This window comes from Sciurus vulgaris (genome assembly GCF_902686455.1).
Source record: "Sciurus vulgaris genome assembly, chromosome: 2".
In the NCBI taxonomy this organism is placed as follows: Eukaryota; Metazoa; Chordata; class Mammalia; order Rodentia; family Sciuridae; genus Sciurus; species Sciurus vulgaris.
The window spans coordinates 62,870,365-62,897,858 of record NC_136462.1 but is presented as its reverse complement, the minus strand read 5'-3'; the positions used below and the strand labels follow the sequence as shown (position 1 = coordinate 62,897,858).

The 27,494-nt window shown below is 37.8% G+C and overlaps 1 protein-coding gene across 16 annotated transcripts in view; it reads left to right on the top strand.

Annotated features, from left to right (window-relative positions):
* Positions 1–27,494, top strand: part of MIA2 (MIA SH3 domain ER export factor 2) — a 112,249-nt gene that overhangs the window by 25,865 nt on the left and 58,890 nt on the right. For 7 of the 16 annotated variants that reach the window (XM_079119483.1, XM_079119482.1, XM_079119481.1 and 4 more), the window contains exons 7-9: positions 21,239–21,367; positions 24,483–24,504; positions 24,634–24,722. In XM_079119483.1, the coding sequence (XP_078975609.1) occupies positions 21,239–21,367; positions 24,483–24,504; positions 24,634–24,722 (240 nt within the window). Of the gene's footprint in view, positions 1–1,351; positions 1,515–2,257; positions 2,840–2,992; positions 3,323–3,372; positions 3,680–21,238; positions 21,368–24,482; positions 24,505–24,633; positions 24,723–27,494 lie in introns of those variants that run through there. The other 9 variants (XM_079119471.1, XM_079119473.1, XM_079119476.1 and 6 more) reach the window with 8 other exon arrangements.

Here is a 27,494-nt window from a genome sequence, read left to right as displayed (position 1 = left end):
TAATAGGTGAGTTCATTTAAGAAATCAGACTCTTTGGGTTTTCTTGAAAAAGAAGACCAACAGAAATTCACCCATTTTCTTTGCAGGGGTACCTGGGATTGAACTCAGGGTCACTCAACCACTGAGCCACATCCCCAGCCCTGTTTTGTATGTTATTTAGAGACAGGGTCTCACTGAGTTGTTTAGTGCCTCAATGTAGCTAAGGCTGGCTTTGAACTTGCAATCCTCCAGCCTCAGCCTCCTGAGCTGCTGGGATTACAGGCATGCGCCACTTTGCCCAGTTAAATCTACCATTCTTATACAGCAACAAAGCTCAAGCAGTACTGATTGATATGTACTCTTCTTACATTTATTTCAACTATTTGACTTCCATATGGCTTTAAGTTTATAATCTTTACACTAAATCTTCTGAAGAGTTCCTGCCAAATCTAGAATTCTAACAATCTGAATGCATCTATTAAGCAACCATAATATAGATTTGAATAGCTGCAATAAATGGAAAATTTGAGTTATTTTCCAGTTAAATTTAAGTGAAAGGGTTCTTTTATTCTTACCTAAATGTTTTAGGCAATTGTTTCAATTTGCTGGTAATTTCAGGTAGATTTTGTACAGAACATGCTTTCTTTGTATCATTCAGGTAATAGCCGTAAACACTACTTTTTACCTTAATTTTATAATTCAGGAACCTATTAGAGTTCTAACATTTATATACTCCTAAAGAGCAATCTTCATTTATAGTTAGAATAAACAATGGAAATTAGTCAGCTCTTGTTCAACAGGTAGATCCTGATTTACTCTTCTGAGAACAATCTTACATCATTAATACAGAGAATCACAAGGTGGATCAACAGTTTTGTTTGATTTTCTTCCAAAGGCCTAGATCTTATGTCCTGTGACACTGCCTATTTAATTAAGTGGGAGCAACTAGTGCTTAAAGCATTGTTGGGGCCCCTCATCAAGGAAATGGGTTTCTAGGTTGTGGAGGAAGTTTACTGGTTAGCATGTTTCCAGTGGTTTTGGATATTTCCCAGCAGCTGTTGCACACATTAAATATTTGTTGCCCATTTCCTTTAATGTAGGTCCTGTATAAGCCCATAGCTTCTTATGGAGCACAATTTTTGAATATTTTTAACATGATAGAAAATATATACTCTACATGAATAGACTACAGAATGAAATACTCAATTTAGTTGTTAGTAAAATTAGGCATTTTCTTTCAAATTGTAGATTTTAAGAGGGTAGCAGTATGTGTGATATAAAAGGAAAAAAAGTGTATGTTGTGAGGTCCATGAAATTGGATTATAGGTTGGTAGTCACAACTCCACCTGTAGCACCCCTTTAGCACACAAGTGTCAAAACAGGATCAGTCAGTGTGGAAACAGAAGCGTGCAGGACATATTAGAACCTGAAATCTTTCTCCAGGATATGAGGTGCTTAGAAGACCTTTATTTACATCAAAGGTTATCTTAACATGAGCCATTTAAGGAATGGAATTGAAAGATCTGGACGAAGAGGTAAGTTAAGCATATAGAAAAGAAACTGGGTTTGGAATCCTGCATTGAGTTTGCTAAAATTTACAATGTTTTTGCTATGGGATAAGATTATATTTTCTTCTTCTTTTTTTAGTATTTCCCTTTCTCTTTTGTCCCTAGTCTGTTTTTCCTATTTGGAATGGTTAATTGTTGAAAATTGGAAATGGGCACAGACTAGGGAGGGGAAAGGGATTATTATTATTATTTACAAGTCCTTAAAGTTGGAAATGTGCAGACTCATTAAAGAATTTTTATGAAGTAATGCAATGTTCTAATTGAGAAATACATTGTTCTAAGAGTTTTAGAACAGTGTTCTAAGAATCTTTGAAATTCTAAAGATAAAATTTTTATGATGCTTCTGCTCTGACAAGCTACTCACATAATTTAATTTCAATACACACTATATCCAACACGTATGAAGGGTTTGTAATTCCTGAAAAATAATTATTAAGCAATTTCTGCTACTCTCTGATATTGGAAGTTCCTGAAACTCACCAGGCTGATGTGGCAAAAGAGAGAGAGACAGCAATTTGAGTTCTTAAAAACTAGGCCCCATTTTGGGTCTTGAAAATCACAGTTAACTTTGACATTTTTTATTTTATTTATTTATTTTATTTTATTATTTTATTTTAATGGTATAGCAGTGCTGTTGCTACAAGAACTTACACTTGGAAATTTACTAAGGATCTAAGATTTTGTTAATCTATTATGTTCTTGGGGGTGATTTGTTCAGGTGTAAGTATCTGCTCCTTTTTCAGTTGCTCCCTGAAGACTTGAGTTAGAAGGTGGAATTTGATGAGGATTACACTCCTAAGAGGGACCTATGTGTTGGGATGGGTTATCCTTTACACCTGTTACCTAAATCGTCTTCTACAGACAAATCCATCTCTGGGCACTTTATTCAACGTCCCTAAAAATAGGGTCCTAGATTTAGAGGGCAAGTTGCTACTTTTAGCTCCTGTACTCAAACAGCACGCCGTGGGCCAGCGTCCACACGGGTTGGTTTAGCACTTGGGTAACTAGGAGCTAATGGAGTTGAAGCCAGATCCGCCTAGCCAGCGCCGAGGTCACTGAGGGAAGTGACAGACCCCCGACACCCTCCACAGGGCAAAGGGGAGCCTACTGTGTTTTCTTGAGTAGGACAGGTCAAACTCAGATCAGGCCACAGCTGACCCGAGACGCTTTCCTATCCGCAGTCCGAAGTCCAGACACCGTTGGCAAGACACCCCGGCGCGTGTACTGCAGGCCATTTTCTGACAGGAATGCAGGAGGCGGCGAGTTTCCTTGGGCCAGCGGGGTCCCGCGGGGTACTACGCCGTCAGGACGTGTGGTGGGGGACAGATGGCAGGCTCGGGCGGAGCGGAGGAGAGCGCTGGGGGCTGGGGCTGGGGGCTGGGGCTGGGGGCTGGGGCTGGGGGCTGCGGCGGGGGCCGGCCCTGGGCCCTGGGCGGAGGGTCCGTCCGGTGCTCACCGGCCGGGCTGGGTTAAAAGTCTCTGAGAGAAGCCTCGCAGCCACCGCCACGGCAACCGAGGCCGACGCCCTGGCACAGCCCTGGTCTTGGGGCCTGTGCGGGCCACACCCCAGCGCAAGGCCTGAGACCGAATCCCCTTTTCCATTCCCTAGCCCTTGACTCGCAGAGCCTTTGGCCTCGCCAGGTAGAGCGCCGGCCCCTTTAAGAGCGAACAAACAGGACACGTCTACCAACCTCGCGCACGGAAGCAGGGGTAGTTTACCGTGGTGCGCGCCTCCCCGCCTCTCCTCAGCGGCCTGGCCGAAACCAATCCGAGGGGTGGGTGCTATGGAGAGGACGCGTGGCGGGCTCGAGCGGGACGGGCTTGAACCTGCGCTGCTTCAGCATGCACGGCGTAGCGAAGGGGCCGAGGCTCTCCCCGCAGGCAGTGTGAGCACGGGAGGCCCGCGGGAGTCCGGGCCCGCGGCTCCCCCCGCAGCCGGCTCGCAGTGGTCTGCTCCGTTGCCGGGTGCAGGTTCGGGTTCCGGACCGAACGCTGAGTGTCCGCCGCCTGTTTGGCGTGGCTGGGCAGGCCGTGGTTGCGGCGGCAACAGCCAAAGCAGCCTTGGCGTGATGGAGGGGCCCAGGGCTGCCCCTCAGCCGTACTTGGGGCTGGTCCTGCAAGAAGTACGCAGGGTGAGTGGGCGCGATCGGGGTTACGTGGCCCAGGCGAAGCGGGGCCGCCGGGGAGCACAGCCGCTGACTTTGGCTTTGGGGTCGAAGCCGCGGTGGTCAGGGGTTCTGAAGCCAGTCCTCACCTGCCGCCGCCTGCGGCCTGGCTGGAGGCACTGGCCAGGTCAAGCTGCTTGGACGGTTTTTTTGTGTAGTATCAGGGGACCTGGAAATCAGGAAGGTGACGAAAGCATCCACGCTGCTGGACTTGCATAGGGGCAGTAAACGTTTTCCCCGATTCCCCAAATGAATTGGCTGTTCTGTTTTATTATTTGTTTTGAGCAGGGGTCTTTGACACGTGATTCTTCCAACCGTAATAACCTTGGGGACCGATCCTCTGAAATGAGTTTTATTTTGAGTGATGAAACTTCTCGTTATCTTGAGCGGGAGTTGGGATTCTAATTCTGCGTTTTCTTTCAATATACAATGCCCGTTTGAGATGTTTTGTCATAAGCGAGATTGTTCCTTGCTTGTCTGTGTCTTCTTAACGTAAAAGGTCTAGGCATAGTAAATTCCCACTGTTCAGATTTTCGGGTTCACTTTGTAATCAGGTTGCAGAGATTTTTCTCAAGTGTCTGCAGGTGTTTTTGTTGTCATGTTTAGGAACATTTATGTCGTTCTGTCTTAAAAAACTGCAGTTTTTAAAAATACTTTTTAAATATTGTGGCAGTTATGATTGTTTTCTTGTTATATGAATTAAAAGTATTGTTGCTATGCTTTTTGTTCATTTATTCAAGTATAGTATATCTAGTGCACACATCCGAATGAAAAGGCCAGTTCTATGGAGCTTCTAAATGTCTAATACATAGTTCTGGTCTTTAGCAGCATGCTGTATGTTAAAGGAGAGAAGACAAAAAATTAGTCCAGAGTAGAAGCTGATGAAGTGCTTACTGAAGCGTACATACAAAGTGAGTGGTGGAAGAGAGAACGTTTTCTTAAGTGGCTAGTAAAGTTTCCAGGCTGAACAAATAGTTAAAGGAGAGGAGGCATAAAACAGTCAGGTGTGTGCAGAGAAGTAGGACCCTTATTACTTGGAGCATAAAGTGGGCTCAAGGTGTGATGGGCAATGATGCTTACTGGAAACAAGTAGGTTCCAAGTGCTACTGTAAGGTGCTCCAGAGCTGTTGAAGGCTTTTCAGTGTTTTGACTTTATATAGAGCTTCCTCATAAGTAGCATGTAGGTTAGATGTCAGTGGAACAAAACTCAAAACAGGATTTAAGGGTGAAGTGACAATGGTAGAGATAAGAGAATGAATGGAGAGATATTTAGAAGCTAAGAGCTAAAATGGCTATGACCTTACTGATTAGATTGATTAGATGGTAAAAGCAGAAATCTAGAATGACTCCTAGGTTTTTGGCTATGGCAGTTTAAGTCATTCACTGAGATGGGGTTTATAAAGATGTTGTGGAGGAGAGATACTTTCAGATTGTACACATTTCCCTTTGTTCGCTTAAGAACAATAATCAATACTCTTTTTTTTTTTTTTTAAACAAGACCCCAATGGAGAAAGAGAAGGAGAGGGGCTGTCAGGTTTTGTAGAATTTTCTTCTCTGATGATCATCTTCACCCATATGATTTTTTTTCTTTTTTCTTTTTTGTACCAGAGATTGAACCCAGGGGCACTTAACCACCAAGCCACATCCCCAGCCCTTTTTATCTTTTATTTTGAGACAGGGTCTTGCTGAGTTGTTCAGGACCTCCCTAAGTTGCTGAGGCTGGCTTTGAACTCACAGTCCTCCTGCCTCAGCCTCCTGAGTTGCTAGGATTACAGCAGGCGTGTGCCACCATACCTGGCCACCAATGTGATTTTTTTCTTTTCTTTTCTTTTTCTTTTTTGCTAAATGATGGAACTCTTATCACACTGGCCTGGGTGCTAGGAACGCATGACATTGCTTTGATTTAATTTTCTTTCTAGTTTTTTTAAAACTTTTTTTTTGGCGGTTGGGGGTAGGTACTGGGGATTTAACCCAGGGGCAATTTACCACTGAGCTACATCCTTTTTATTTTTTATTTTGAGACAGAGTCTCACTAAGTTGCTTAGGGTCTCACTAAGTTGCTGAGGCTGGCCTTGAACTTGTGATCCTCCTGCCTCAGCTTCCTGAGTTCCTGGGATTATAGGCATGTGCAACTTCGCCTGGCACTTTTAACTTTTTGAGGAACTGTTAAACTGTATTCCACAGAGGCAACATCTTTTTACATCCCCATGAGCAGTTTATGACAGTTCTGTTTTCCATGCCCTAACATTTGTGTGTGTGTGCTTGTGTGTGTGTGTTTAAATAGCCATCCTGGGGAGTGTACAGTGGTATCTTGTGTCTTTGGTTTGCATTTCCTAATAAATAAAGACGTTGAACATCTTTATATGTGCTTATTGGCTATTTGTATATATTTTCTTCAGAGAAATATCTGTTCATCTTTTAGTGTATTTAAACAAATGATTTGTGTTATTAAGTCATAAGAGTTCTTTATATATTTAGGTACTAGTCCCTTCTCAGATATGTGATTTGCAAGTATTTTCTTATTCTGTGTGTTCTTCTCTTGATATGGTGTTCTTTGAAGCACTGAAGTTAAATTTTTAAAAATATATATGTATATATTAATTGTTGAGATACCTTTATTTTATTCATTTATTTATATGTGGTGCTGAGAGTTGAATCCAGTGCTTCACATGTGTAAGGCAAGTGCTCTACCACTGAGCCACAACCGCAGCCCTAAAGTTTTAAGTTTTAATTAAGTTCAACTTGTTTATTTTTTCTTTGGTTGCTTGTGTTTTTTGTGTCATGTCTAAGAAATGGTTGCTTAAAACAAGGTCACAAATATTAATACCTGAATTAATTTTTGTAATAGTAATTTGAATTAATTTTTGTAGTAGTGTAAAGTCTGAGTCCAAATTCATTCCTTGGAATATGGATATTGATTTGTCCTAGTATGGTTTGTTAAAAGGACTGCTTGTTTCACATTGATTTGTTTTGATACTGTTGTTGAAGATAATTGGCTGTGAATTTAAGGGTTTATTTCTATACTCTAATTTCTGTTCCTTTGGTCTATGTGTTACATAGTTATGTCATTATTATAGTGTCTTTTAAATTTTTTCTGACACTGTCTTAATAATTGTAGCTTTTTAGTACATTTTGAAGTAGCGAAGTATGAGTCTGCCAACATTATTTTTCTTTGTGAGTATTATTTTGGATGTTTGGGTTCCCTTGCATTTCTAAATGAATTTTATGATCAGTTCATCTATTTCTGCAAAAAAGGATGTTGGAATTTTAATAGGGATTGCTTTGAATCTGTAAATCAAATTTGGTAAGTATTGCTCTCTTGACATTATTAAGTCTTCTAGTGCACAGAGGGTATCTTTCCTTTATTTAGATTTAATTTCTTTCGACACTATTTTGTAGTTTTCAATATCAGCTTCTTTTGTTAATTTTAGTTCTAATATCTTATTTTGGATGCTACTGAAATTGGAAGTGCTTTTTAAAATTTTCACGTTCAGGTTGCTTATTGCTATTGGATAGGAATGAGACTGATTTTTCTATATTGATTTTGTTCTCTGTAATTTCACTGAGCTTCTTTATCAGCCTGAGTAGTTTTTTTTTTTTTTGTGGGTTCTGTAGAATTTTCTATATTAAGATTTTATCATCTTGGGGGCTGGGTTTGTGGCTCAGTGCTGGAGTGCTTGCCTTGCATGGGTGGGGCGCTGGGTTCGATCCTCAGCACCCCATAAAATAAATAAATAAAGGTCCATCAAAAACTAAAAAAAAATTTTAAAAAAGATTTTATAATCTTCAGAGAGAGTTTTTTCTTCCTTTCCAATCTGGATGCCTTTTATTTCTTTCTCTTGCCAAATTAACCTGCCCAGAACCTCCAATACAATGTTGAATAAATGTATGTAAAGTGGAAATTTTTGTTCCTGATTTTAGGGGGAAAACTTTCTTTCACTGTGAAGTCTGATGTTGACTGTGGGTTTTGCATAGACAGATGACCCTCTTCAGGTTGCGGAAGCTCTCTTCATTCCTAGTTTGTTGAGTGTTTTGATCATGAATGGGAGTTTGATTTTGTCAAATGTTTTTTCAGAGTCTTTGGAGATGATCATGTGTTTTTTTCTTCTTCATTCTATTACTGTGGCATATGACACTGATTTATATTTGTATTTTAAGCCAATTTTGAATTCCTGGGATAAAATCCTACTTGGTCATGGTGTATAATCCTTTTTATATGTGCCGTATTAGACTTGCTAGTATTTTGTTGAATATCTTTGCATCTGTAGTAATAAGATATATTGGGTGTGTGTGTGTTTTCTTGTGATTTATTTCTGGCTTTTATATCACTTTCAATATTGACCTCATGGAGTAAGTTAGGAAGTGTTCCCTCCTTTTCCATTTTTGGAACGAGTTTGAGAATGATCAATCAATGTTTACTTTTCTTTATAAACTTTTGGTAAAATTCAATTGTGAAACCATCTGGTTCCAGTCTCTTCTTTGTTGGAAGTTTTTTTTTTTTTTTAAACAATCTATTTAAATCAGATTTTCTATTTCTTTCTCAGTTAGTCCCCCCCCCCCCCCCCCCCCACTGTATTAGGAATTGAGCTCAGGATTGCTCTACCTGGGTTGGCCCTGAACTTGGGATCCTATGGCCTCAGCTTATTACAGGCATGTCCCATTGTGCCTGGTTCTGAGTTAGTTTTGATTGTTTTTATGAATTTATCCATTTTTATCTAAGTTATCTAATACATAGGCATATAGTTGTTAATATTCTTTTATAACCTTTTTAAAAATTAATTCTGTAATCTTGTCTGTTTCCTTCTTTAATTTGAAACCGAACCCATGCTTTTTACCTCTTGCTTAACCTACTTAAAAGTTTATCCATTTTGTCAGTTTTTGCTTTAAAAAAAAAAAAAAAACAATATTTGGGTTCATTGATTTTTCTCTTGATTTTTCATTCAATATTTAAAAAAATTTCAATTGTAGCATTTTATTATTCCTTTCCTCTTGCTTGCTTTGTATTTATTTTACTCTTGCTTGTTACATAGATGCTCTAACACTAAAACTACATCCTTAGGCTCTTCTTTTTTTTTAGTTTCTTAAATTTGAAGGTTAGGCTATTGAGATTTCCTTTTTTAATATAGGCTTTTATAGCTATACATTTCTTTCTTAGATACTGCTTTAACTGCATCTTATAAGTTTTGCTATGTAACATTTTTGTTTTTATTCATCTCAAAGTATTTTCTAATTTTCCCTTGTTATTTCTTCTTTAGCCCATTTTAATTTTCACATGTTTGAATTTACCAAGTTTCCTCTGTTTCTGATTTATAATTTTAATTCATTATGGCCAGAGAAGGTACTTTGCATGATTTCAGTGTCTTAAAACTTATTGAAGGCTGGGGTTGTAGCTCAGTGGTAAAGTGTTTGCCTAGATACATGATGCGCTGGGTTCAATTCTCAGCACTGCATTAAAAAAAAAAAAAAAAAAAAAAAAAAAAGTCCATTGACAACTAAAAAAAAAAAAGATTTTAAAAAAACCTGAGAGAGGTTTCAAGATGGCGGCCTAGAGGGTGGCTGCATTTCATGTTGCTCCAGGACTCAGGATTCAAAAGAGGAGATATTGAGACACTTGGGACCAACTCAAAGCAGCCGGGTGACTCTCATGCGTTGGGAAGGCGTCCCGGATGGGTCGGTGGTCCCGGAACGCAGGAAACTTTGGGAAGTAGAGCTGCCGGCGAGACGCCCCTCCCCCCGCTGGAGCAGTGAACACGGACAACTGGGAGCACCGTAAAGGAGGCCCCTCGGCACAGCGCTGGGACTCGGAGCAACCACTGGGGCTCCGGCGGCTGCCCAGGGGAGGAGTGGCGAGGAGAGCTGTGTGGACTCAGAACACCGGGCCCTGCCCTGAGGAGGAGGAGGAGGAGGAACGTGGCCACTTGGATTCGAAGTGACTGCACCGGAGCTACAGGCGGTTGCCAGAGGAGAAGCCGCGCAGCGACCTGTTTGGACTCAGAACGATGCTTCTGAACCCGGGGCCTGCCCTGAGGACGAGGAGGAGGAAGAGGAGCGTGGCCGCTTGGATTCAGAGGGACTACACCAGAGCTGCAGGCGGTTGCCAGAGGAGAAGCTCCGCGGCGAGCTGTTTGGACTCAGATCACTTCTGAACACCGGGGCCTGCCCGGAGGAGTAGGAGGAGGAGGAGGAGCGCGGCGGGTCGTTTGGACTCGCAGTGACTGCATTAGCACTCCAGGCGGCTGCTCAGAGGAGAAGGCGAGTGGTGAGTTGTTTGGACATAAAGTGACAGCGCCTGAACACAGCGGGGCTGCCTGGAGGAGAAGCGTGGTGGGTCGCTTGGTCTTGAGTGGCCGCACCAGAGCTCCGGGCGGTTGCCCAGAGGACCCATGCAGCGGGTCACGTGGATTCAGAGCCACTCAGAGCGACCGCTCCTGAACACCCGGGGGGTTATCTGGAGAAGGAGGAGGAACGGGGAGGGTCACTTCGACTCGGAGTGATTGATTGCCCAGGGCTACGGGTGGTTGGTGGGAGGTGGAGGCACGCAGTGAGTTTCTTGGACTCCTAGTGACCACACCAGAGTACTGGGCGGCTGTCTGGAGGAAGAGGCGTGTGGCGGGTCTCTGGGACTCAGAGCGATTGTTCGGGGCCCCAGGTGGCTGCTCAGAGGAGGGGCCGCATAGCCAGGCGATTAGGTGCAGAGCAGGGTCCCAGGATCTAGGAGGCTTCTGGGTGGAAGAGCCGCACAGAGACAGGCTTAGGGCAGAGCGAAGGTTTCAGGCCTGTGGGCAGATTCTCTGAGGAGGGGCAGCCTACGGAGATTCATCTGCGAAGGGTGAGGCTCCCAGGCCCAGGAGGTAGGGCCGGGCCCCTGGGAACGTTGCAGAGGAAGGCAGCCTAGCCCAGGTGGTAGCTGTAAATTGAGGGGAACCTCTAGGAGGGAACTGACCAGCGAGACCTCCCCACCGGGTGAGTCTTCCCTGCTGGGTGAGGTTTCCCGACAAGGACGGTAAAACCAGAGACTCAGGCCCAAACAGGCCTTGCCTCAGCCCACAGCCTAGGTCCCCTTTGGATGACCATTGGTCAACAAGTGGAGGCACCTCTGCCCACTAGCAGGGATTATACCCCACCTGAAGGCCACCACTCCTAGAGAGGCAGCTTCCTTGTGGAGCACCGCATTATCAACTTCCTCCAAGACTTCAGCCTACTGAAGGCTAAGGGGGGATATATATAGAAATCTTCAGGGACATTGTAAGTCAATAGAGGAAATCTGCAATATCTCAGCGGTCCTCTGATACCTGAACAATATGAGAAAACAAGGAAAGAAAATGCTGCAAACAAATCTAGATGTTACATCAATAAAACCCAGTGACAGCATGGCAGAAGAAATGACAGAAAAGGAGTTCAGAATGTACATAATTAAAATGATCAGAGAAGCAAATGATGAGATGAAAGAGCAAATGCAAGCATTGAATGATCGCACCAATCGACAGTTAAAAGAGCAAATACAGGAAGCAAAAGATCATTTCAATAAAGAGTTAGAGATATTGAAAAAAAACCAAACAGAAATCCTTGAAATGAAGGAAACAATAAATCAAATTAAGAACTCCATAGAAAGCATATCCAATAGGATAGAACACCTGGAAGACAGAACCTCAGACATTGAAGACAAAATATTTAACCTTGAAAACAAAGTTGAACAAACAGAGAAGATGGTAAGAAATCATGAACAGAATCTACAAGAACTATGGGATATCATGAAAAGGCCAAATTTAAGGATTATTGGGATTGAGGAAGGCCTAGAGAAACAAACCAAAGGAATGAACAATTTATTTGATGAAATAATATCAGAAAATTTCCTAAATCTGAAGAATGAAATGGAAAATCAAGTTCAAGAGGCTTATAGGACTCCAAATACACAAAATTACAACAGACCCACACCAAGGCACATTATAATGAAAATACCTAACATACAAAATAAAGACAGAATTTTAAAGGCTGTGAGAGAGAAAAGAACCAAATTACATTCAGGGGGAAACCAATACGGATATCAGCAGATTTTTCAATCCAGACCCTAAAAGCTAGAAGGGCCTAGAACAACATTTTTCAAGCCCTGAAAGAAAATGGATGCCAACCAAGAATCTTATACCCAGCAAAACTTACCTTCAAATTTGACAATGAAATAAAATCCTTCCATGATAAACAAAAGCTAAAAGAATTTACAAAAAGAAAGCCAGCATTACAGAACATTCTCAGCAAAATATTCCATGAGGAAGAGATGAAAAACAAAGAAGCAAATCAGCAAAGGGAGGAATTATCCTAAAGGAATTGTCAAATAAAGGAGGAAACAAGTTGTGTCAAACAAATAAATAAACAAAATTTAAAAAATGAACCAAATGACCGGGAAACCAAATCATTTCTCTATAATAACCCTGAATGTTAATGGCCTGAATTCATCAATCAAAAGACATAGACTGGCAGACTGGATTAAAAAGAAAGATCCAACAATATGTTGCCTGCAAGAGACTCACCTCATAGAAAAAGATACCCATAGACTAAAGGTGAAAGGATGGGGAAAAACATACCATGCACATGGACTTAGCAAAAAAGCTGGAGTATCCATCCTCATTTCCGATAATGTGGACTTCAAGCCAAAGTTAGTCAGAAGGGATAAAGAAGGTCATTTCATACTGCTTAAGGGAAGCATAAATCAGCAAGATATAACAATCATAAACATCTATGCCCCAAACAGTGGCTCATCCATGTATGTCAAACAAATCCTTCTCAATTTCAGAAACCAAATAGACCATAACACAATAATACTAGGTGATTTTAACACGCCTCTCTCACCACTGGACAGATCTTCCAGACAAAAATTGAACAAAGAAACCATAGATCTCAATAACACAATCAATAATTTAGACTTAACGGACATTTATAGAATATACCATCCAACCAAGAGCGAATACACTTTCTTCTCAGCAGCACATGGATCCTTCTCTAAAATAGACCATACATTATGCCACAAAGCTAATGTTAGCAAATACAAGAAGATAGAGCCACTACCATGTATTCTATCAGATCATAATGGATTGAAGTTAGAAATAAATGAAAGAGTAAAACACAGAAACTATTCCAACATCTGGAGATTAAACAATATGCTATTGTATGATGAATGGATAACAGAAGATATTAGGAAGGAAATTAAAAAATTCTTAGAGGTAAATGAGAACAAAGAAATATCATATCAAAATCTCTGGGACACTATGAAAGCAGTACTTAGAGGGAAATTTATTTCATGGAGTGCATTTAATAAAAGAAGTAAAACTCAACAAATAAACGACCTAACACTACTGCTCAAAGCCCTAGAAAAAGAAGAACAGAACAGCACCAAAAGTAGTAGAAGACAGGAAATAGTTAAACTCAGAGCTGAAATCAATGAAATTGAAACAAAAGAAACAATACAAAAAATTGACAAAATAAATAGTTGGTTCTTCGAAAAAATAAACAAAATTGATAAACCCTTAGCCACACTAACAAAGAGAAGACGAGAGAAAACCCAAATCACTAAAATTCGGAATGAACAAGGAAATATCACAACAGACAGGATGGAAATTCAAAACATAATTAGAAGCTATTTTGAAAATCTATACTCCAACAAAATAGAAAATTTTGAAGACATCAACAGGTTTCTAGAGACATATGAATTGCCTAAACTGAACGAGGAGGACATAAACAATTTAAATAGACCAATTTCAAGTACTGAAATCGAAGAAGTCATCAAAAGCCTACCAACAAAGAAAAGTCCGGGACCAGATGGGTTCTCAGCCGAGTTCTACAAAACCTTTAAAGAAGAGCTCATTCCAATACTTCTCAAAGTATTCCATAAAATAGAAGAGGAGGGAACCCTCCCAAACTCATTCTATGAAGCCAATATCACCCTGATACCTAAACCAGACAGAGACTCATCAAGGAAAGAAAATTTCAGACCAATATCCTTAATGAACATCGACGCAAAAATTCTCAACAAAATTTTAGCAAATCGCATACAAAAACATATTAAAAAGATAGTGCACCATGATCAAGTGGGTTTCATCCCAGGGATGCAAGGTTGGTTCAACATCCGGAAATCAATAAACGTAATTCACCATATTAATAGACTTAAAGTCAAGAATCACATGATTATTTCAATAGATGCAGAAAAAGCATTTGATAAAATACAGCAGCCCTTCATGCTCAAAACACTAGAAAAAATAGGGATAGTGGGAACATTCCTTAACATTGTAAAGGCCATTTATGCTAAGCCCATGGCTCATATCATTCTAAATGGTGAAAAACTGAAAGCATTCCCCCTAAAAACTGGAACAAGGCAGGGATGCCCTCTTTCACCACTTCTATTCAACATCGTTCTTGAGACTCTGGCCAGAGCAATTAGACAAACCAAAGAAATTAAAGGGATACGAATTGGAAAAGAAGAACTCACACTATCCCTGTTCGCTGATGACATGATTATATATTTAGAGGAACCTGGAAATTCCACCAGAAAACTCTTAGAACTCATAAGTGATTTCAGTAAAGTAGCAGGTTACAAGATCAATGCCCATAAATCCAACGCATTTTTATACATAAGTGATGAATCTTCAGAAAGAGAAATTAGGAAAACTACCCCATTCACAATAGCCTCGAAAAAAATAAAATACTTGGGAATCAATCTCACAAAAGAGGTGAAAGACCTCTACAATGAGAACTATACAACACTAAAGAAAGAAATTAAAGAACACCTTAGAAGATGGAAAGATCTTCCATGTTCTTGGATAGGAAGAATTAATATTGTCAAAATGGCCATACTACCTAAAGTGCTATACAAATTCAATGCAATTCCAATTAAAATCCCAATGACGTACCTTACAGAAATAGAGCAAGCAATTATGAAATTCATCTGGAAGAATAAGAAACCCAGAATAGCTAAAGCAATCCTTAGCAGGAATAGTGAAACAGGGGGTATTGCAATACCAGATCTTCAACTCTACTACAAAGCAATAGTAACAAAAACGGCATGGTATTGGTACCAAAATAGAAAGGTAGATCAATGGTACAGAATAGAGGACATGGACACAAACCCAAATAAATACAATTTTCTCATACTAGACAAAGGTGCCAAAAATATGCAATGGAGAAAAGATAGCCTCTTCAACAAATGGTGCTGGGAGAATTGGAAATCCATATGCAACAGAATGAAACAACCCATATCTCTCACCATGCACGAAACTAAACTCAAAATGGATTAAGGACCTCGGAATCAGACCAGAGACCCTGCAGATTATAGAAGAAAAAGTAGGTCCAAATCTTCACCTTGTTGGTCTAGGATCAGACTTCCTTAACAGGACTCCCATAGCACAAGAAATAAAAGCTAGAATCAACCACTGGGATAGATTGAAACTAAAAAGCTTTCTCTCAGCAAAGGAAACTATCAGCAAAGCGAAGAAAGAGCCTACAGAGTGGGAGAATATCTTTGCCAATCATAGTTCAGATAGAGCACTAATCTCCAGAATCTATAAAGAACTCAAAAAACTCTACTTGACGAATTCAAATAATCCAGTCGACAAATGGGCTAAAGAAATGAATAGACACTTCACAGAAGAAGATCTGCAAGCAATCAACAAACATATGGAAAAATGTTCAACATCTCTAGTAATAAGAGAAATGCAAATCAAAACCACCCTAAGATTCCATCTCACCCCAATTAGAATGGCGATTATCAAGAATACGAGCAACAATAGGTGTTGGCGAGGATGTGGGGAGAAAGGTACCTTCATACATTGCCGGTGGGGCTGCAAATTAGTGCAGCCACTCTGGAAAGCAGTGTGGAGATTCCTTAGAAAACTTGGAATGGACCCTCCATTTGACCCAGCTATCCCACTCCTTGGCCTATACCCAAAGGACTTAAAATCAGCATACTACAGAGATACAGCCACATCAATGTTCATAGCTGCTCAATTCACAATAGCCAGACTGTGGAACCAACCTAGATGCCCTTCAATTGATGAGTGGATAAAGAAACTGTGGTATATATATACAATGGAATATTACTCAGCCATAAAGAATGATAAAATTATGGCATTTGCAGGCAAATGGATGAAATTGGAGAATATCATGCTAAGTGAGATAAGCCAATCTCAAAAAGCCAAAGGACGAATGATATCACTAATAAGTGGAGAATGACACATAATGGGGGGGAGGGAAGGGTTAGTGTTAGGGTTAGAGTTAGGGTTAGGGAGGGGGGCAAGTATGGAGGAAGGAAGTACTGTATAGAGGATAAAGAGGGGTGGGAGGGTTGGGGGAAGGGAAAAAATAACAGAATGAATCAAACAACATTACTCTATGTAAATTTATGATTACACAAATGGTATGCCTTTACGCCATGTACAAACAGAGAAACAACATGTATCCCAGTTGTTTACAATAAAAAAAAAAAAAAAAAAACCTGAGACTTTTTTTTATAGCTTGACTTGTGTCTTCTGAAGAAACGAATGTTACATGTACATTTGAGAAGAATGTGATTTCTGGTATTGTTGGATGGAGTATGCTTATTGTGTTAGATCTGGTTGGTTTATAGTGTTATTCCAGTTTGCTGTTATCTTGCTGATCTACTGTCTACTTCTTTTCATTACTGAAATTGAGATCTTGGAATTCCCAATTATTATTGAATTATCTGTTTTCCCCTTTAATTCTATCAGATTTTAGTTCATTTTGTGATTTTACTTGTATTTTTCACTCTTTTATTAGGTAAAATATATGTCTTTGTTTCTAGTAACAAATTTTTTTTTTTGTTTGTTTGTTTTTGGGGGATACTAGGGATTGAACTCAGGGGCACTGGATCACTGAGTTACATCCCTAGCCCTATTCTATATTTTATTTAGACACAGGGTCTTACTGAGTTGCTTAGCACCTTTCTTTTGCTGAGGCTGGCTTTGAACTTATGATCCTCTTGCTCAGCCTCGTGAGCCACTGGGATTACAGTATGCGCCACCGTGCCTGGCACAAATTCTATTTTAAAGTCTGGTTTGTCTGATATCAGTATAGCCACTCCAGCTGTCCTTTTGCTACTGTTTGTATAGAATAAGATTTTTTGCATTCTTTTACTTAACTCATATATCACATATCTTTTAATCAAAAGTGCATCTTTTATAGAAAGCATATTTTTGGGTCTTGTTTTCTTTCTGACAGTCTTCGCCATTTAATTGGAGTTTTTAGTTCAGTTACATTTATTGTAATTACTGATATTTCTGCCATTTTGAGGCAGAAAGATAGATCTCCCTTGTACAGGCAGGATAAGGCAGTAAGTGAGGGGAACATCATGCTAACCTGAAAGATACTGAGTCTGAAAGACATCCTGTAATTCACTTCTCCCTGCTAGTGCCTTCTTCTGACCTAGGGCACCTGCTTCTGTTCCTCACAGCTGCAACCACAACAGCCCTTCCTTTGTTATCCCTAGTAGTGGCTGACCATAAGCAGACCCCTACATGAAATGCTTCCTTTTTCTAATAGACATGTCAAAAACGACTAGGTGAGACCTGTCCTGTTAATTATTTAAATAAGGGATTGAAATTATTCACTTCTGATTGGCTTCCCTCACCCTACCAATCACCTGTGCTGGGCCATCACATATGGTTTTAAAAACCCCTAGACAACAGACCCATTAACATTCCTGTCTTGTGGGGAAAGAGATCCCTCCCCTTATATCTTTCTATTATTCTAATAAATCCTGTTACTTTGCTCTTAACTCTTGTGTCTATGGATTTCATTTCTTGAATTCATGAGACAGAGAACCCAACTGCCTAGATCCTTGTTATAGTTTTCTCATTTGCTGAATTATAAGAGTCAATTTTGATTAATGTAACCTACTTCAAAATGTTTCTCCTCTGTAGCTCTATTTTCCTCCTTTATGCTATTATTATAACCATTTGTATTCTTATATATTGTGTGCCTATCAACATATAATTATTGCTTTATGTGGTTGTCTTTTAAAAGGAGTTACCAAAATATTTTTCCAAATTTGAAACCCTGTTCTGCCTTTTATTTAGCACTAGTTCTTCATAACATAGTTGAAAAAAACCCAAATATTTAAGTAAACAAACGGTTACTTAATGTCTGTATACTAAAGAATTAGAAGTCAAAGAGGATAAGATATGGAAAATCCAGTTTACATGATATGACTTATTCATTAGAGCTCCTGGGCTTTGTTGCATTTTAGGACCTGGTAGTGTGTGTATGTGTGTGTGTGTGTGTGTGTGTGTGTGTGTGTGTGTATAAACAAACCATTGTGCTAGGTACTGTTTTAGCATTCATCTTTCCCTTAAAGTCTGGTACCAAGAGAGGATGACAGAAATTGAGGTAGGATTTTACTAGTTTATGATCAAATATCGGTTTCCTTTTAGAGGTCTTCCTACATCCTTTTTAATCTAGATTGTTGATTTTGGAAATGACTACCTCCTTCCTTACATCAAGGAATACCATAACCATTTGAAGGAAGTTTTCCTTTTTCAATAGAACATAGACTGTAGCATATTGTCCTTCTCCATAGTAAACTCTCTACAAGACATCCAAGTAGATTTGCTCAATAAACCAGTGTTATAAAACTCAGAGTTGGAGTCACAGATTTGTAAGTTATCATGATCGTGGTAATTAAGACATGAAAACGGTAAGATTAAAAGGGAAATGTGCTTTTTTAAAAAAGTGCTGAAATGCCGGGCACGGTGGCACATGCCTGTAATCCCAGTGGCTCAGGAGACTGAGGCAGGAGAATTGTGAGTTCAAAGCCAGCCTCAGCAACTTGTGAGGCCCTAAGCAACTCAGTGAGACCCTGTCTCTAAAATACAGAATAGAGCTGGGGATGTGGCTCAGTGGTCAAGTGCACTTGAGTTCAATTCTTGGTATCAAAAAAAAAAAAAAAAAAAAAAGTGCTGGGACTTAACTGGTCAATAAATATAAAATTAATAAATGGATAACTGAGTATTAATAACTCCTCAGGAGTTAATTATTCATTTTGCAGAACTATTTTACCTTGTTCAGACTGAATTCTTACTGTTTTCATGTTGTTTTTTAGGCCAATTGGAACTAAAGTTCTTTGATTCTTTTTTAAAGGGAGATTTTAAGAAAACGATAACCAGTTTACATTTATGTAAAATAAAAAAAAAAACTAAGAAAATTAAATTTTTTAAATTAAAATTTTTTCCTCCAGACTTGCTTATGAATAATGAATTAACTAGTTCCTCTTTGAAACTCTTCTGTGGTTTATAATTAATTACAAGAAGAAAAAACTTCATTATTTTAGCATGACTAATATGTAAAAGGAGAATTATTTTTGAGTTTTATATCTTTGAGAGTTGTATCTTTTTGGAGCTTTGCACTGTAATCATAATCAAGTATTCTCAAGTACATTGGTATTCTATTACATTTTATTAATATGTATTGTTTATTTAAAGTAGAATAAAAATAATTTTAATTTAATCTAAGCATATTTTATTAATATGATTAACTGATTTTTTAAAGATAATTTGTCTTGAACTCCCTTAGAATTTATGTTTGAGAATGGAATATTTTTGTTTTCTTTGGGTAAACACTTATATTTTATGGCGGGTTACTCATGGAGGGTTACCCATCATACCTGATATTTATGACCAGGTCACCAGATCACATGTGTTATGTTTTTTCATGCTTGATCAATATCATTATTCCTTCTGTATTTTTGTGAGTTAGGATGTTGTGTTGTAGTTAAAATTTAAGTGTGAAAAATTCCCTATAAGAAAGCCACAATGATTAAGACAAGAGCAATGAATCTGAGATGACTATTTAGACTGTTTCTTTAGTTTTCCAAAGTCTACCAGATAAAAACAGCTTAAAGATTTAGCCTATAATTTACTATCTTCTTTTAGAATAGAATAGCTTATAAAATGCTATTGAATTTAAGAAACATCAGAGTACTAAAGAAAATTCCATGTTTGACCTGAGAGGTGCTTTTGAAATTACCCTTTAAAATGTTATAGTGTGAAGAAATCATATTGATTATTAGATTTCTGTTTTTCAGTACTAGGAATTGAACCCGGGGTACTCTACCACAGAGCCTGTTTTAAAATTTACTTTGAGACAGGGTTTCCCTGAGTTGCTCAGGCTGGCTTGAATTTGTGCTCTCCTGTTTTAGCCTCTGGAGTGACTGGGATTAGAAGTGTGTATCCTGGTGCTTGGCTGATAGATTTGTGAGGTTGTGCTTATCCTACGTATTGAATAAGTTATCTGAAAATAAGATATTTGGAGAATAGGTAAACCATGAAGAGAAATTCTTTTCTTCCCAGTGTTGTGTACTGAATGTCTTTTTTTCCTAGAGGCAGAACTAAGTATTTTTATGATTGATTATGTGATACCACATTTTCTTGAACTGGTAATTGAGGTAATTTAGGGAGAGGCAAAAACAGAGATCAGGGTAAAGGGATATTTTTTGAAGTATAATCACATTTATTTGATATGGGTTATAGCAACTTGGAAGGAGTGCTTAAAGATTCAAGTTCAAAAATGATTTGGGAGAGGAGAAGAGCTATTAAAGAGTGTTTTTCTAGAAGGGCCAAAAAAGGGAAGATTAGTTATAGAGGTTTTGGGTGGAAGCCTGGAAAGAATCAAATCTATCATATTTCAGGTTGTTCTTGAAAGGATGTTTTTCTTTTTTCCAAATTCCTGTCTTTCTCATTTACTTGGGATCATATAATATCTGGGGTCTACTAATAAAAAACAGAAAACTCCATGGATAAGGGTGAGTTATGATCTGACCCAAGGAAAAATGAAATATAGAAAAGCAGCTGCAACAGCCTTAAGCTATATTGTGCTGAAGACCTGCTGGGGAGAGAAGTAATGTAGAAATGCCATGGGATGGTCTTTGGAGGAGAGATAATAGAAATAGCTAACTTTTATTGAGTACCTATTTGTGCTCAAAACTACATTATTCTAGTTACAGATAAGAGAAGGGACCTATAGAGATATTCACATTCCTAACCTCAAGCTGAAGCTCAGTTGTTTTCAAACTTTTTTAATTTTTTTTTTAATGCTGTGGATCCTTTTTGAATCCCCTCTGCACTGTCCTGCCCCCCCCCCCCGGGAAATCTTACGTGGAATCCAGTGTTTTCAATAGATAAAATCTAAACTGGTTGAAATGAGGGAAAGAATATCTGAATCCAGGTCACACAGCTTCTTTCTTTGCTGCTTCTCATCCTTGAAAGGTCTGAGGCATTTCTGTTGAACTCCAGTTTGAAAATCTTTGCATCTCACTGTGATGCTTTTCATCACTTGGTGATAATGGTTGAAAGTTGCCAGAAAAATGTCCTTGGATACCTTCTGTTTGGTGTTAGTCTGGCAGCCCATTTTGTGAAAAGGATATTAATAGAGTTGAACACATGTACTTATATCTATATTTGTAATCAATACTTATTGTTGAAAATGCGGGTTTATGGACTTAATTTTTTTTTTTTTTTTTTTTTCTTGAAGGTTGTAGCAGCATTGCCTGAAGATATGAGACCAGGCCCTCATCCTTACGGCTTTCCTTGGGAGTTGGTGATTTGTGCAGCTATTGGAGTTTTAGCTATTCTCTTGTTTTTGTGGAGAAGTTTTCAATCTGTAAGTAACTAGTGTATACTAAGAGAATGTTCATTCTGACTGGAGTCTGAACTAGTAGTATGAGAAACATATTTGTTATTTTAATGAACAGGTTGTAGTTTGGTGGTAACACATGTTATATGAATGACTACTAGAAACTGTATTCAGAGGAGTTTTTTTGTATAAAAATTTTAAAGAATTTCTTTATATAAGTATTACACACTAATATTAAACCCCTAATTTTATTTATTTCTTCATTTTTTCTTCCTCCCTTTTCCAATATCTGTGAATGTATCACCTGACTTGGAATAAAAAACATTGTCACTTACATTTAGGTAATCCTCCCTCATGTCACCTACCTTTAAAAATTTTGGAGATATCATATTTTTTAAAAGTATAGTATATAATTTTACTTGATATCATGCCATATGTCATATTTTGAGCTTTTTTTCAGTCTTATGTTGATAAGATTCATTATGCTTTGCTGCATGCAGTGATGCACGCCTGTAATCCCAGCAACTCCAGAGGCTGAGGCAGGAGGATTGCAAGTTCAAGGCCAGTCTTAGCAATTTCGTGAGACCCTATTTCTAAATACAAAGGGCTGGGGATGTAGTTCAGTGGTAAAATGCCCCTGGGTTCAATCCCCAGTAACACCCCCCCCCCCAAAAAAAAAAAAAAAAGATTCATCATTATTTTCTATTTAATTTCTGTAGAATATCACATTATAAAAATATAATATAGGGACTAGGGTTGTGGCTCAGTGCTAGAGTGCTTGCCTAGCATGTGTGAGGCACTGGATTCGATTGTCAACACCACATAAAAATAAATAAATAAAATAAAGGTATTGTGTCCATCTACAACTAAAAAAAATTTTAAAAAATATACTATAGTTTCATCTGTACTTTTAACGGCCCCTTGGACATTTGGGTTATTTCCAACCTTTTTCTATTATAAACAGTACTGCTGTGTTATTGATTTAGGTCTCTTATTGTAAGAGTTTTCTTGGAAGTATACCTAAGTATGAGATTATTTGATTATAAGACATATGAAAGTTTTACTTTTAAAAGGTAATGTCAAATTCTTTTTTACATTATCTGTACTGCTTTATACTTCCACCAGTCCTATATAAGAGATCCTACAGATCCATTTGATCCATGTTCTCTCTAACATGTATTGTTGTAATTCTTGATTTTTATCATTGGAGTAGATATAAAATGGATCTTACCATGGTCTTGATTTGAATTTCCTCATGAACTCTCTCCCAATAAATTTGTTAGCTTTATGTATTTGTTTTTCTTGGAAATCTTTTATGTCTTTTGCTAAGATCTTTATTGAATAGTTTGTTATTTTCTTATTTCATTCTGTATACTTTAAAAAAAAATTTTTTTTTTGTTATTTACTCACATGTGCCTACACAAAGCAGGAAGCACTCTTGTATATCTTTATTTATTTGTGGTCTAGGGATTGAACCCAGGGCTTCTGGCATGCCAGGCAGACACAACCACTGAGCCACATTCCCAGCCCTCATTATATATTCTTGATACTGTCTTTATTATGTGTATTGCAAATGTCCCAGTATGAAGTATCTTTTCATTTTCTTGTAATTTTTTTCTGATGTACAGTAATTCTCATTTTTAAAGTTTTTAGGTTTGGAATTCAGTATAAGATTTTTACTCTATGAATAACTATGCCCCACCCCCCATATATTGAATAGTCCTTATCCCCGCTCATCTTCCATTTCATATATTAGAATTCATATATATGGGAATCTTCACTGCACTCTATTCCATTGATTATTGTTGAAAGATACATGTGTATCATTGTTTCCACACATTAGATTAAGATTACTAATTGGGACTGGGGTTGTAGCTCAGTGGTAGAGCACTTGCCTAGCACATGTGAGGCATTGGATTTGATCCTCAGCACCACATAAAAATAAATAAATAAAATAAAGGTATTGTATCCACCTGCAACTAAAAGAATATTTGAAAAAAGATAGCTAATTGGCTAATTGTATTGTTCATGAATTATATTTTTGTTTTTCTTTGTTTCCTACATCAACCAAAAATGAAGAGAAGTAGACCACATTCCACTGTTAGGATGGATTTATCACTTTCTGGTTTTTCCATTCATTCTTGCTTTGTAGATTTTGAGAATATTTTATTAGGTATATACATGTTTAGAATTGCTGTATCTTTTTGGTAAATTGAAACCTGTCAGTATCTAGTGACCTTCTATCACGCTAATGATACTTTTGTCTTAAGACTTCTTATATCCAATGTTAAGAGAGCCATACTAACTTTGAGTGATAGTTGATGTCTTTTCCCATCCTCGTATTTTTCAGCCTTTCCATGGTCTCTATTTAATGTGTATTTTGTTTTTATTTATTTATTTTTTATGTGGTGCTGAGGATCAAACCTAGTGCCTCCCATGTGCTAGGTGAGCGCTCTACCACTGAGCTACAACTCCATTCCCTGCCCCGATTCTGTCATCTTTTGAGAAGGTTCTTCAATTTGTTGTTTCATTCCCTACTTTCTTCTTTATCTGTATCCATTCACTATACCTTGTCTTTTAAATTGGCTGTTTTCATTTCACATCTATATATGCTCTGTAGGTAATCTAAATTCCATTTCATTTTTTCTACTTGGTTATGTTACCTCAACCCTCAGAGTGCTCCTTTCTCATTATTTGAGAGAGAAAAAGCTGAAAAAAGAAAAATATTTGGTTTGTGGTTTCTTTAAAGTCAATCCAGATCTATAACCCTATGGTAACATTTCTTAGACCATTTTATTTTGGATATTAACATTAGGGGGCATCTTAAAGGGGTTTTTTGAAATAGTTTGTTTTAGGGCCACATATGTTTATGAAATTATGAGTTAAGTGAAATGAAACAGGTATCTTAGTAGTGAAGGTGTTTCAAAGCCTTTAATATGATAATACACAATGTGACTCTTCATTAGGGGGACTTTAATATGTAGCATTTTCCTCATTGGAGGTAGAACTCTTGGCTAACTCATGTTTATAGTAAGGTAGTAAGAAAGCAGTTGTTTTTAAGTTGGGAGTAGAAATTAAATAAATTAGATTTAGTTGAATGTATGTTTGTTTTAATGTGATTTTTGTTAAAAATTTGTTTCAGGTTAGAAGCCGCCTTTATGTGGGTAAGCTATTTTTTCTATTTTAGATCTCATCATTTGTTGAGTATAATTTAAAAACTTATAATAAATAATTCATTCATAACATTATTGACCTTTCTTTCCTTTTCTTTCGTCTTCTTTTTTTTTTTAAAGGAAGAGAAAAAAAGCTTGCTCTAAGACTTTCTGAACTAATTGAAGAAAAATGTGAACTACTTGAAAAAGTTAGCCTTGTTCAAAAAGAGGTAAGACATTTTTGAAAATAACATTCATATTAGAGTCATGGAACTAATTTTCTTTTTTGGTACTGGGGGCTGAACTCTGGTACCTTACTATTGAACAACATCCTCAGTCCTTTTTATTTTGAGACAGGTTCTTGCTAAGTTGCTGGCTTTGAACTTGCAACCCACCTGCCTCAGACTCCTAAGTTACTGAGATTACAGGCGTGTGCCACTCATGGAACTTGCTATTTTTCAATGTAACTACTATGTAAATTTAAGATTAGTAATGCTTAATTTGCAGAGTATGAGAGTTCTCTTGTTTCTTAACTTCAGTGCTTAACCCATCTTCTTAATTCTGGCCATCGTGTTAGGTGTATGATGTTTTCTTATTGTAGATTCAGTTTGTATTTCTCTGCCTAGTGAGGCGGAGTGCCTTGCTTTGTATTTATTGGCTATTTTGGTGTTCTTTTGTAAAGTCGTCTTTTCAAGTCTTTTTCACGTTTTTAAAGGTATGGTTGTCTTTATTCTTTTTATTATGTAGGAGTTTTTCTGTATCTTAGATATAAGTCCTTTGTTAAATATATGTACTGCAAATATCTTCTTCCACTCTGGCTTACTTTATTTCAAATGCTACCTTGGAAAGCAGAAGTTCTTAATTAGTATAAACCAATTTGTCAATTATTTATTTATGATAACTGCATTTTGTTTCCTGATGAAAGAAATTTTTCTAAGGGTGCAAAGATATTCTTTGGTGTTATCTTTTAGAAAATTAATTGTTTTCCTTTTTATTTTGTCTTTGTATTAGTTTGCTAGGGCTACCATCATAAAGTATCACAGACTTAGTGGCTTAAATATAGAAATTTATTTCTCACAGATCCATAGACAGTATGTCCAAAATTTAAGGCACTGACTCACTTAGTTTCATTTGTGGCCTCTCTCTGGCTCACAGATGGTTGCCTTCTTGCTATGTCTTTACATGGAATGGGCACTCACATATTTCTGGCATCTCTGTATCCAAACGGTCTTTTCTTATAAGGGTATTATTCTTATTGCATGAGGACACATTACAACAGCTTCATTTTTTTTTTTTTTTAAGAAAAGATTGGTCAATTTTACTTCATTAAAATTAAGAAATTGCATTTACAAAAACATCACAGGATGAAAATCCAGTGTGAGAGAAAACATTTATAACAAATTAAACCATTAGGGAACTAGCATCTAAAATATATAAACTCTTTGTACAAATCAATATGAAAAACATAGAAACCCAAAGGAAAAATGGACAAAAGGCTTAAATAATCACTTGATTTGTCCTCTAAATTAAAATATTTTTTTGTTTCATTTGTTTTAATTAGTTATACATGACAGTAGAATGCATTTGGATATATCAAATATAATGGAGTATAATTTCTCATTCTTCAGATTATAAGTGATGTAGAATCCCACCCGTTGTTATGTATGTACACAAGGTTATAATGTCTGATTCATTCTACTATCCTTTTTATCCCCATACCCTCTCCCCTCCCATTAATCCCCTCTACCTAATTTAAAGTAATTCTTATTCTTCCCTTCCACCTCCCTACCTATTGTGAATTAGCATCCACATATCAGAGAAAACATTTGGCTTTTGGTTTTTTGGGATTGGCTTATTTTGCTTAGCATGATATTCTCCAGCTCTGTTCATTTACCTGCAACTGCCATAATTTCATTCTTCTTTAAGGCTGAGTAATATTCTGTTGTATATGTGAGTACATACATGCATGTACATCACATTTTTTTTGTCCATTCATCTGTTGAAGGGCACCCAGATTGGTTCCATAGTTTAGCTATTGGGAATTGAGGTGCTATAAACGTTGATGTGGATGCATCACTGTAATCTGCTGATTTTAAGACCTTTGAGTATAAACCAAGAAATTGGATAACTGAGTCAAATGGTGGTTTCATTCCAAGTTTTCTGAGGAATCACTATACTGCTTTCCATAATGGTTGTACCAATTTGCATTCCCCACAGCAATTATAAGTGTACCTTTTTCCCCACATTCTCGCCAACATTTATTGTTTTTTGTATTCTTAATAATTGGTAGTCTGATTGGGGTGACATGAAATCTTAGTTTTTTTTTTTTTTTTTTTTTTGCGGTGCTGAGGATTGAACCCAGGGCCTTGTGCATCCAAGGCAAACACTCTACCAACTGAGCAACATCCCCAGCCCTGAAATCTTAGTTTTGATTTGCATTTCTCTACTTGCTAAAGATGTTGAACATTTTTTCATATATTTGTTGATTGATTGTATTTCTTCTGTGAAGAGTTTGTTCAATTCCTTAGCCCATTTATTGATTGGATTATTCGTTTTTTTGGTGTTCAGTTTTTGAGTTCTTCATATATCCTAGAGATTAGTGCTCTGAGGTGCATGTGGTAAAGATTTTCTCCCATTCTGTAGTTTCTCTCTTCATGTTATTGATTGTTTCCTTTGCTGAGAAGCTTTTCAGTTTGAATCCATCCCATTTATTGATTCTTGATTTTAGTTCTTGCACTTTGGGAGTCTTTATAAGGAAGTCAGTTCCTAGGATGACACAGTGAAGATTTGGGCCTACTTTTTCTTCTGTTAGGCACAGGGTCTCTGTTCTAGTGCTAAGTCTTTGATCCACTTTTGAGTTGAGTTGCATACAGGATGAAAGATAGGGGTTTAACTTCATTTTATTACATGTGAATTTCCAATTTTCCCAGCACCATTTGTTTAATAGGCAATCTTTTCTCCAGTGAATGTTTTTGGTGCCTTTGTCTAGTATGAGATAACTG